Raw genomic sequence first — 12,989 nt, forward strand, 5'->3', positions numbered from 1 at the left:
GTCTTTTATTAGGCAATTTTATACCTTTGTAAATTGTAGAAATCTAATAGCAATGCAAATTATACTTGAGCACAGATACACAAATAAACTTTTTCCAGTAGAAATACTGTTAGTTTGTACTCCGTAGAAATGACTCCAAACATTACATTTTATTGCTCTCTATATATTAACCAGTTTCAAATTTATAAGTAAATTTGTTTAGCATTCTTGATCATCTGCATATATACTTACATAACTATATATGTACATATATATTATACTTACATACATATATATTCATTTACTTTAGAATCTGCTTTGAAATAGTTGTACATCTTACCAGTTGCCTCATTAAGTAGTTAAATAAAATCTCACATGAATGTTTATTTTGACACTTGTTATATTTGCCATGACTTTGCCTTTTTTTTTTCTTCTTTTGCTGTGGCCAGAAACAAGCTCCAAACTTTTGACTACCAGTCCACAGATTTGGCTTCCCACTGAGAACCACAACTACTAGAACATTAGTATGTGGTCTCTCCTTTCACCTTCATAAACTTCCAAGCTCCCACCTACATTTCTGGATTTTGAGCTTCAATACGCTTTGATCTTGAGGGAAAATGGCACATGAGAAGTGCGGAATGTCCTACTGTACTCTTAGTGCCTAATGCAGATATTTTCTTTTTGGATTATTCTGAGCTGCTTAGTAAAATACTTAATATTCACTCACAGGGAAATTATTAAATTAAAACGAGATAATAAACACAAGTATACTTGATGTTTCTTCTAACTTGAAGAATAGAGAAGAATGATTTGTCCATTTGTTCACTTTAATGTTTCTCCCAAGCTGTAAATTAATAATACTGTGATAACACACACATATACACACATACCGTTGCTACTAATGGTAACTCTCTCTACATTGTCTTTCAGAACACAAGAAGTAAATTGGTTTCCAGTGTCTCTGGCCTTCCTGTTGAGAGCAAACAAAAAGTATATGAAGACTATTGAACTATGTCAGAGACTTCCTCCCATGACTCGTTCTATGATTCCCTATCAGACATGCAGGAAGAAAGCAAGAATGCTGACTTCTTCCCTGAGCTATCTGCTTTTCTCAGCCAGGAAGAGATAAACAAGAGTCTTGACCTAGCCCGGAGAGCTATAGCCAGCTCTGAAACAGAAGATTTTGACTCAGAAAAGGAGATCTCACAGATTTTCAACACCTCTCCTGTAAGTGTCTGTGAAAATCCTTCCCATAAGGAGACCAAATTTGGTGAGCCATCCTCCTTAGGAAGACCTCATGATAACAGGCCAACACCTGTCCAAACTCTACCAGAACAAACTGACCGTATCTCTTCACCTGCTTCAAAGAGGAAACCTGCCAAATCACCCCTGCTTGCCAGCCCCAGCTATATCCGGAGCCTCCGAAAGGCTGAAAAACATGGTGCAAAAACTCCCAACACAAGTGTGAAGCCCAAACCAGCGTATCAAGGTAAGAGTGGCCCGCAGAGCCAGCTGTGCGACAAAGCAGCTAATCTCATCGAGGAGCTGACATCCATATTTAAAGAAGCTGCAAAGCCGAGAAATAGAAGCCCTAACGGGGAGTCCTCATCACCAGACAGTGGCTACTTGTCTCCTAAAAATCAGCGGTCAGCCCTGATGAGTGCCTCAGCCAGCCAGAGCCCCACTGGAGACCAACAGGAGACGGAAGCAGAGGTCAAGTTACCCGAAGCCCGGCATTGCTACCAGGCAGACCAGGACAAGGCAGTGCCATGCAGTAACATCTCTCACCCACAGCCCCAGAATGCATTCCACTTCCCCTCAGCTCCGCGGTTCATCCAGAAGCTTCGGAGCCAAGAAGTGGCAGAAGGAAGCAGAGTTTACTTGGAGTGTAGAGTCACTGGGAACCCAACTCCTCGAGTCAGGTAAGAACTTTTTGGTTATGAATAGCAAATGATTTGTGTTGACCTTTGGTTTTACTCTAATGTGGGATGAGAAGAGATTTCCTGTAGAGTTAACCCTCTGGGGCCTGAAGCGATATTTTCAAATACCTGCAAGGCAAAAGCATCCCAGAATTGCAAATACTAGTTGTGCTAGTTATCACTGGTGGGATGTGTCTGTTATCATGAACCATGTGCTCCTAAGGGGAAGGCAAAGGACCAGACAGGGATAGAGGAACACAAATGGGTTATTGAATAGGACTCTGGAATTAATAATATCCAAGGAGACTTAAAATGTGCAACTGATTCATTCAAAGCCCTGTGAAAATGTGTGCATCATTTGAATATGAGATGCTGATGGTTGTTGAAAGTGTGGTTAAAACTGGACGTTGTCTGGCAGTACAGAGATGAAAGGCATGGGTGCACAGAGGCCAACCACAAGATTATCCCCCAAATATATACTCTGATCTAAGGGCTGAGCTAAGTGGCCACATAGTCACTGAAAAAATCACACCCACACACCTTCAATGTGATGTAACCAAGGAAACACATAAAGATAAACCAATCTGAAACAATAAAGATAAACCAAACTGAAACAATACAGGTCTGTTGCTTATGCAAAGGCTCTGGCCACTACAGCATGGGTATAGCAAAAAATAATAATAATAATATAATAATAATAATAATAACAATTATGTGAGCGCATGATTAGTTGGAGTCCATATACATATTACACAACCATGACCATTCTTATATCTGGAGTTCTCCCTCCTTAACTGCAGATTTCATACTTTCTGTGCAAAAAGGTTAAGAGGAGTGACCTGGGAGTCAGACTGCAGGGTTTCCAATCATGGCTCCACCTTTTACCAGTTGTATCACCGAGGCAAGTTTCTTTGTGACTTAGTTTCTTCATCTGTGTAATGGGAACTAAAATAATGCCTACCTCATTGAATTTTATGATGATTAAAATAATGTGTGAAAAAATAAAACAGTGCCTTGCAGCTCGTGACTACAGCATTAGTATTACCTATCCCTTTTGTTATTTCTCATTTCTTAATTTTATATGCTAAAATGAAATAACATTGCAAGCTGGACTATACTATAAAAATAAGCCATACATTTATTTATTTTTAAAGTTTTGCTTTTATTAATGAAGGATGTTTTACCTGGTTTAAATAAATATTAAAAAGTAAATTCAAAATGACATATCAGATAAAGGGCTAGTATCCAAAATCTCTAAAGAACTTATCAAACTCAACACCTAAAGAACAAATAATCCAATCAAGAAATGGGCAGAAGACATGAACAGACATTTTTGCAAAGACATCCAAATGGCCAACAGACACATGAAAAAGAGTTCAGCATCACTCAGCAACAGGAAAATACAAATCAAAACCACAATGAGATACCACCTCACACCAGTCAGAATGGCTAAAATTAACAAGTCAGGAAACAACAGATGTTGGCGAGGATGCAGAGAAAGGGGAACCCTCCTACACTATTGGTGGGAATGTAAGCTGGTGCAGACGCTCTGGAAAACAGCATGGAGGTTCCTCAAAAAGTTGAAAATAGAGCTACCCTATGACCCAGCAATCGCACCACTGGGTATTTACCCTTAAGATATAAATGTAGTGATCCGAAAGGGCAAGTGCACCCAAATGCTTATAGCAGCAATGTCCACAATAGCCAAACTATGGAAAGAAACTAGATTTCCATCACAGATGAATGGATAAAGAAGAGGTGGTATATATATATATAATGGAATACTATGCAGTCACCAAAAGAAATGAAATCTTGCCATTTGCGACAATGTGGATGGAACTAGAGGGTATTACGCTGAGCAAAATCAGTCAATCAGAGAAAGACAATTATCTTATGAGCTCTCTGATAGTGATTTGAGAGGCAGGACAGGGAGTTTTGGGGTAGGGAAGGTAAAAATGAAACAAAAGGGATCAGGAGGGAGACAAACCGTAAGAGGCTCTTAATGCCTCTTAATCTCACAAAACAAACTGTAGGGGGTAGGGAGAGGGTGGTTGAGTTATGGACATTGAAGAGGGTATGTGCTATGGTGAGTGCTGTGAAATGTATAAGCCTGTACCCCTGGGGTAAATAATACATTATGTTAATAAAAATAATTTTTAAAAAAATAAAAATAATTTTGAAAAGCTGGAAGTATTAAAAAAGTAAATTCAAAATTGTGAAATTTGGCAAAATGGTAAACTAGACGTCATTGGCTAAAAATTGTAATGCTGGTACATTCTTATTAATACAGCATTTCACAAGCCATGAACTTGACCTCTCACCTTACATCCACCAAGACACACTTTGCTAGAATTGGTCTCTTAGTTTGGCAGTTTACGGCTCACAAACATGAAGTAAGCATTAGCACTACTGGCTAAAAAGTAGTCCAATTAAAGGCAGGGCATTTTTTTTCCTACCAATTTGTTCAACTAATTCCGGGAGTCAGTTTTTACAGTAATTTTGCTGTATTTCTTTTAAGAAACTGACAGCAGGGGGCAGTCAAAAACTTCTTAATGGGTTCATTTTATTCAAGCTGTCCTAAATTCTGCATTTATCTATCTTTTCCATAAAGAACTTTTCTTATTATTTTGCCTATGATGGAAATGAAATTACACAATTCCTCTGGATTCTGATTAGATTGTTTTTAACCCACTAATCTTGGGAACAAATTATTCTCTATGAGTGATACTTTCACATATCATTCAAAACAGTTCCACAGGTTCTCATATGGCATATGACTCCACTTACATTTACCTCCAAAATAAGCCCCTTTCAAATGTATTACCATGGCAAATAAAAATACCATACCCTTTCAAAAATGACCCCCCAAAATCCATTTAACATCAAAGGATTAATTCAGGTGAGCAGACGGTAATTAGTACATTAAAGTTCACTTAAACATTGAATGATTTGGGAGACATCAAATTCTTACTTCTGCCTCCTTTCTTTTTACTGGGGTTGGGGGAGCATTAATTTGGTTGGTAACCAAAGAATTATTAACTAGTTTCCTCATGTCATCTCCTGGTATACCAAAGCTCATGACCAATGTCCATGAGACATTACAAATTATGCCCTTCTAGAGTAATTAAGTCTTTGATGAAATGTTCCATTGTTTAAAGTTAGATGGTCTTTTTTTTTTTTTTTAATCTTTTTGGAGTCCTTGTTTGTTTTTTGTTTTGTATTTTGACAGGGGAGTGTGCTGGATTTTCTTAATTTCTGTTCCAAAGATCTTGGTACTCTCTTTCATGCATTTGTAGATATAACAAATACCTAGGAACACTGAGTTCCTTTCCCACACGAGACATGAGAGTCTTAAGAGATCATCTTCTTTGAAGGAAATTTCATATGAAGAAGAAAACCTTTAATAAAATGTATCCCACCGTGGGGCATTTTAGAGCCTGGCTTGACTCAGTCAGTCCAGGGGACTCTAAACCCAGAGATTGTATGGATCTATTGATTGTTAGGCTACCTCCTAAGGTCCCAGAAGCAGGTAACAGGGTCCTCAGAGAGCAGGGGATGTCAGGGGAACCCGAAGCAAGCAATAAGGGGAGGCCTGACAGATGCTGACTAGTAAGCATAGAGACATTCATTCAGTTATTGAGAAGTCAGCATCTATTGGAAAGGGGGGTGAGATGTGGTACAATAGGCAATGGTAAGGTCCAGGCTTACTTAAAAGGCCTGCATCACAGGAAAATATGGCAGCAGGTATCAGCATCCAGATCCCTGTCTGGAACACAGGGAGAAAGTTCGGCCCTTCAGGAGTTTAGTTAAGGAAAAGGCAAGGCTGTTGCTCCAAAGGACAATAGAACAAGGACAGTTCAGAAGTAGAGACTCGGGTATGATTAAATGAGGCAGGACTTCAGTGCTGGGTCCAGAACAGGGAAACAAATTGTTAGACTGACAAGGCTGGGCTACTAAACTGCTGGCCTGGGGCTTCTTAAGTTTGGCCTAAATAGAAACCACCTGGGGGCGCCTGGGTGGCTCAGTGGGTTAAAGCCTCTGCCTTTGGCTTAGGTCATGATCTCAGGGTCCTGGGATGGAGCCTGGCATCAGGCTCTCTGCTCAGCAGGGAGCCCGCTTCCTTCTCTCTCTGCCTGCCTCTCTGCCTACTTGTGATCTCTGTCTGTCAAATAAATAAATAAAATATTTTTTAAAAAAAGAAAAAAGAAACCACTTGGTCTGAGAACCTGGACATAGTGAAACTTAGATAAAGTGGCCCCAGCTAAAGGGAAGATTGCTGAAAACAGTAGGATCGAAGCCAAGCCAGTCATTTCAAGGCTTTTTTACTTCATCCTTCCACAAATATAACTGGCATAGATACCAGTTGCACCACAAAGAGGACTGGGGAAAAGAAATCTCTTTTCCTTCTTTATTCTTGCATAGTTCCAAAACAATCTCAACAAAAGAGAAAAAGGCTGATGGAGGAAAGCTTATGCATAGTAATTGAGGTCATGTATAATTTAGATACTACTCAAATTACACACAAATTATTTGTTAACAATTTGAATTATTACATTAAATAAAATCAAGTCAGAATTTGCTAATTTTTCTGATTATGTCCCAGTGTTTCATATTTCTCATGCACTGCTTTATAACAGTGTAAAAACATGTTCCCTTACATTACTCACCTTGCTTGTTCCCTCCACTCTCAACTTTTGTGAGCTGGAGGAAAATTCATGAAGAATTTTAGTTCAAAGTTAGCTCTAGTACTATAAAAATGAGACCTGATATTTTCACGTTATAGTTTTAAAAATATTTTATTATGGCAACCATATATTTCAAACCACTTAAATATAAAGAAACCAAGAAAACTAGGAAATTATTTGCCTAGGAACAGAAAAATTATTAATTAACCATAGAGACTAGAATATAACTCAGGTCTTCTGAGTCCTGATCAGGTATTGAGTGACCCACGAGAAGATTTAGCCACTGTCACTGCTGCTTTGCTTGTTGTGCATGGCTTACTGACAAGTTCCAGAAATGGAGATGAGCAGAACTGCCATCTGGAATTCATATTTCAAATAACTTTCAAAAAAAAATGTTATCCTGATAATTTCCACAGTGTTTTTCTATGTTAACAAAACAAAACAAAACACGGTCATTCATAGCTATTCTCTTTCTTTGCTGTAAGTGAATACTGCAAAGTCAATCAACATAAACCAAAAAATGTTTGGGCATGGGGGAAAGCCGATATTCTCCATCAAGTAACTACAAACAAAATAAATTATTCCCACTTTATGAGCAGAAGTCCAAACGATCCTCGTATTCAAATTGTATTGTGAGGTAAATGTGTACATACTCATAAGGGGGAAAAACACTTTTAAACATTCACTTATTGCAATAAAAGTGAATCCAGCAATAGTCCAAGCATATTTAATATTCTAAATACAATCTCACATCTAATCATAAGATGCCTACTAGGTCATCATTATTAGCCTAGTAAAGTTTCAATCAATATATCTGATTAAAAGTAATTAAATTATTGCTATTAAAATCAAAACCCAGTACCTTCAATGCTTCCAATTAGTTTACATTAGTGAGACTTTGATCATCATCAAAATCCAAAACAAGAGAATTATCCATACAGAATCTATGCAATGCTGTCTATAGAAATTTCCATCTCCTCAAAAGAACATAGAAACAAACCACCGATTCACTTTTCTTCCTAGGGGTATCAATATATCCTGATTATTGACTACTTTGGTTTGGGAAAATGTGGCAACTGCACCACTAGCCAGTAGGTTATGACATGTAGTGCTTGTTAGGATCTAGATGGCTTGGGGCTCCTGAATGGCTCAGTCAGTTAAGCATCTGCCTTTGGCTCAGGTCATGATTCCAGGATCCAGGATCAAGTCCCATGTCATTGGGCTCCCTGCTCAGCAGGGATTCTGTTTCCCCATCTCATCTCCCTTTGCACCACCACCCCCACAACTTGTGCACTCTCTCTTTCTCTCTCTCTCAAATAAATGAAAACAAAAAGAAGATCCTGATGTCTTAGTTACAGGAGTATTGCTTGTTTTTGTTACAGAATATTGTCACAATGAAATACCAGATAGTACCAGTAGATTATCAGTATGAAAAATCAACCCCACAAGTATTGTTACAGCAACATGAAATGTAATTAGGTACAAATAACTTGGGAAGCAATTTTGTGATACCCAATAAAGTTAAAGGTGTACATACCCTAAACTAACCAATTGCGTACTCGACCTCTCTCCTTGGAGATCTAATAGGTTTATCAAATTTAATATATCCAAGACTGAACCTCTTGTTCTCCTCTCCTCCAAAAACCTTCTCTTTCTTAAATCTTTTCAATGTCAACAAGTGGCAATTCTCCTTCCAGCTGTTTAAGGTAAAAACCTTGGAGTCATCCTTAGCTACTCTTTTTCTCACATCTCACATCATCCAGTCCAGCCAGCAAATCCAGTTGGCTCAACCTTTAATATATCTAGAATCTGATCACTTTATAACAGCTCCACTAATCAGGCTTTCATCATTGGCTGGACCAAGCCATCATCATCTTCCCCTGGGATATTTGCATTAAGTTCCTAATCTGTCTCTTTGTTTCCATCCTTGCTCATTACACTCTATATTAGCACCTAGCATGATTCTTTTTAATGAAATTGTGATCACAACACAATGCAAAGCTTTCCAGTACCTTCTGTCTCCTTCAGAGTAAACTCTGTAGGCCCTATAAACATTGGAAAGGCACCATCTCTCTGACTTCATCCCCTACTATGCTCCTGTTTGGTCCACTCCAGCCACAATGGTGTCCTTGCTGCACTCCTAACATGCCAGCTGTGTTCCTGTCTCAGGCCTGTGCACATGCTATTCGCTCTATGTAAAGTACTCTTCCTCCAGATGTCTGTAGAATTAGATCCTTCACCTTCTTCATATATCTCCTCAACTGTCACCTTCAGAGTGTGGCCTTCCAAAACTACTTGATGTAAAAGAACAGGTCCTCCCCACCTTACTCTCTATTCCAGTCATTTTGTTTTTCTCCACAGAACTTACCTGATATACTCTGCATTTTACTTGTTTAATTTTTTTCATTGTCTGTCTCCCTAAGTAGAATATAAAACCCTTGAATATAGGGACTGATTCTTGAATATAGGATCTGATTCTTAATTGTTGTATCCCTAGAACGGTGCCTGGCACATAATAGGTGCTCAATAAATATGAATTAAATAAATAAATGAATAAGTTTCACTCCTAGCTATATATCTGAAAGGAACTTTTGCTCCTGTGTACAAGGATGCACATATAAGAATGTGCGTAACAGCATTGTTTCAAAATACTGTAAAGAACCTAAGTACTAATCAAAAAGAAAATGGATACTTCTTTTTTTTTTAAAGATTTTATTTATTTTTTGACAGAGAGAAATCACAACAAGGCAGAGAGGCAGGCAGAGAGAGAGAGAGAGGGAAGCAGGCTCCCCGCTGAGCAGAGAGCCCGATGCGGGACTCGATCCCAGGACCCTGAGATCATGACCTGAGCCGAAGGCAGCGGCTTAACCCACTGAGCCACCCAGGCGCCCCGGATACTTCTTTGACATAGTGATTTTATTGGCTTCGGATATATATCCAGAGTGGGATTGCTGGATCATTGGCAGCTCTATTTTTAATTTTTTGAGGACCCTCCATACTATTTTCCATAGCATCTCTTCCAACTTAAATTCCCACCAGTATGTCCAAGGGTTCCCTTTTCTCTACATCCTCACCAGTGGTCAATATCTCTTGTCTTTTTGATAATAGCAATTTTAACAAAATCTATGTGTCCATTGTCATATGAATAAAGAAAATGTGGCACGTATATACTATGGAATATTGTTCAACTATGAAAAAGAAGGAAATCCGGCCACTTACAACATGGATGGAACTTGAGGGCATTATGGTAAGTGAAATAAGCCAGAGAAAGACAAACGCTGTATCATCTCAGTTATACATTGAAACTTTAAAAGGACAAACTCCTTTTTAAAACTTTTAAAAGGACAAACTCCTTTTTAAAACTTTTAAAAGGACAAACCACCATAAAATGGTGGTTGGCGGGGGCTGGAGGATAGGGGAAATGGGGAGATGTGGGTCAAAGAACACGAACTTCCAGTCACAACTGAGTAAGTTTGAGGGAACTGATTAATGAAATTGTAGCCGTAATTACAGTGAGCAATTCCGTATTGTATACTTCAAAACTGCTAAGAGAACAGATCTTAACTGTTTTTACTATACACACAAAAAACTTATAATCATGTAAGATGATGGATATGTTAACTAATTTTATCGTAGTAATCATTTCACAGTATATAGATGTATCAAATCATCACGTTGCACACTTCAAACTACACAGTCTTATATGTCTATTATGTCTCAATAAGGCTAAAAAAAAGGAAAGAAAATGGATAAGTTGTGATTTATATTCATACAATGAATGAACTAGAGTTTCATGAATCAGTATGTCTGAAACTCACAAACATATCAGCAATCTAAAAAGAGTTGCAAAAACATGCATACAGATTGCATTAATAAATTTATCCATATGAAGTTAAAATTGCAAAACAGTCTTATTCCAGGTTTAAGGATATGATAAAAGCTTAGAAGAATGCCTGAGAATGACAAATACTGAATTCCAGACAACAATCACTGTTGAGATCAAGAAGAATGTAATTAGTAAGGAGTGCACAGAGGGCATCCATTGTGCTTGCAACATTTCACATCTTAAGATGGGTAGTAGAGACACAGATGTAAATAACACTGATTTTATACTCACTGAAAAATAATGACTTTTTATTTTACTCTACTATCCCATTTATGTATTTTGTACATTCTGCAGCAATGTTTCTAATGAATGGCATGATTTACTCTATAAATACCACCTAGAAAATGAGTAGTAAGCAATACAAATTGGCTAAGTTGGCTCTGAGGTGTTTGATCTCATGAGTTCAATCAATTTTCTGAGTTGTCTTAGTTATGTTTTAGAGCTTTAAAATTTTTTCTCATTTTAAATTAATGGTGTTCTTAATAGAATGGTAGATGTACTCAGTCTTCTGCCACAGATCTTTTATGGTATAGTCTACCCAATTTATTGACTGTAGAGATTAAAAAAATGTGTTTATGAGTCTCTTGTTGCTAGGACAAAATGCCTGCATTTAGACACACACAAACATGCACACACACGTGGTATCTTTTCAGAAGTAGTGAAAAATCTGAAGATTAATAAGAGTTGCATATGCATATCTCACCAACCCAATTACCTTCCCCATATCATCACATCTGGCAAATAGGAGAAAGTAAAATGGGGCAGAATCCAAAGGAAACAATACCAGTTAATGTTATAGGTTCCTATTTTCCTTATTCTTTTGTCATTTCATTTGATTTATTTCTAAGTCTTTTAATTTTTTTTTCTTTTTCTGTACATTTGCATTGACTTGAAAAGCTAAGTCTTTTATATTTTACAGAGGATACAAGTGTTCCCTAGGACTTCAAAATACCATTGGACTAGAAACCAAAGGAGATTAAAGAGCTTTATTTTCACTAAAATGAAGAAATAAACTTATCTCTGATTCCCCCTCACAGGTGCTTTTTGTGAGTTAATAAATTAAGGTGATATGACCTATCATGCTATTTTAGTCCTGTTTCCTATCCTTTCCATTCTTTCTCAAAACCTATTTTTATCCAGTATCTACCCACTTGTAATTCCCACATGAAAAATGACCTCTGCCTGTACAATGCTTTAACTGCCCAAAGACCATCATTAATCCAAATATTGAATCTGTTTCTGTAGACCAGTGAGTGAAATGGGATAACTCTGTACTAATGAACCCAGGAAATATTGCCTCTGTTTTTTGTGGGGTTTTTTAAGGTTTTATTTATTTATTTGACAGAGAGCGAGAGAGACAGCGAGAGCAGAAACACAAGCAGGGGAGCGGGAGAGGGAAAACTGGTTTCCCACCAAGCAGGGAGCCCGATGTAGGACGACGTGGGGCTTGATCCCAGGACTCTGGGATCATGACCTGAGCCGAAGGCAGACACTTAACCACTGAGCCACCCAGGTGCCCCAATATTGCTTCTGTTTTGTGGAGTTGTTGTTTAATGATTTGAACATTACAGAGTGACAGCAACTTCCCTATCACCTATTCTTGGCCAAACCATGACACTGTGATGCTGTGACAGACCAGTTCTACTGTACATAATGCTACTCATATGGATAGCTCAGTAAATCAAGAAGCAAACTGATTTTAAAAAAAACCACCAAACTGATACTCAAGGCAAATATGGAGTATTACTATAGTTAGGAATCTGAATTGGTTATAACAGCTTTTCGCATATAGTCATGAAATAGTAGCAGCCAAATCAGACAGTAGCATTTGTTATGAAAAATTGATTTCATCATTTTAATTTACATCTCCATGGCCAAGTTTCTGGATTTAACAAGAAAACCAATCAATAAACAAACATCAATATAAATTTTCCCAGGAAATAAAGGTGGTCGGAGAATGCCTTTAGAATAAAAAAAAAAAAAATGCTTGTGCATTACAAAAAAAAAAGATGCTTGTAGAACAAACAGCAAAAGCGTTTAGTAGCTGACCATATAGATTCTGAAGCAAGAGTGTGAATCTTGCCTCTATCACGTATCAGTCCAGTCACTGTGGCAAGTTATTTCACCTTTCTATGCCTCAGTTTCCTTGTCAGTAAAATGAGAATAATAAAACTACTTACCTCTAGTGTTATTATGAGTGTTAAGTCATTTAACACAAGGAAAGTGTTAGAACTCTGCTAGCACATAGTAATAACTTAATAAATATTAAGGTATTACTTTGAAGTTACTTATTATTATAAAGTGTTTACTTTTATCGTTTATTGTCATTGATTTAGTATATGGTCCCTATACTCTACCATCTCAAAAATCTTTGAATCTGTTCCCTTTCTTTAAAATCTTATGCTACAGCTCTCTTGTATTGCTATGCATTCCCAATGCATTGGTATAGGTTTATAGAGAAGGAACTCTTCAACTTTATAGGCTAAACATAATTTATAAGGAATACAGTATGTGTTTCTG

At 37.6% G+C, this 12,989-nt stretch overlaps 1 protein-coding gene across 1 annotated transcript in view; it reads left to right on the forward strand.

The window, feature by feature from the left end:
* Window positions 1-990: 990 nt before the first annotated feature.
* Window positions 991-12,989, forward strand: part of PALLD (palladin, cytoskeletal associated protein) — a 386,386-nt gene continuing 374,387 nt past the window's right edge. The window contains exon 1 of the mRNA XM_045997079.1: window positions 991-1,901. Coding sequence (XP_045853035.1) covers window positions 991-1,901 — 911 coding nt within the window. The remainder of the gene's footprint in view (window positions 1,902-12,989) is intronic.

Source organism: Meles meles, chromosome 2 (genome assembly GCF_922984935.1).
Source record: "Meles meles chromosome 2, mMelMel3.1 paternal haplotype, whole genome shotgun sequence".
In the NCBI taxonomy this organism is placed as follows: domain Eukaryota; kingdom Metazoa; phylum Chordata; class Mammalia; order Carnivora; family Mustelidae; genus Meles; species Meles meles.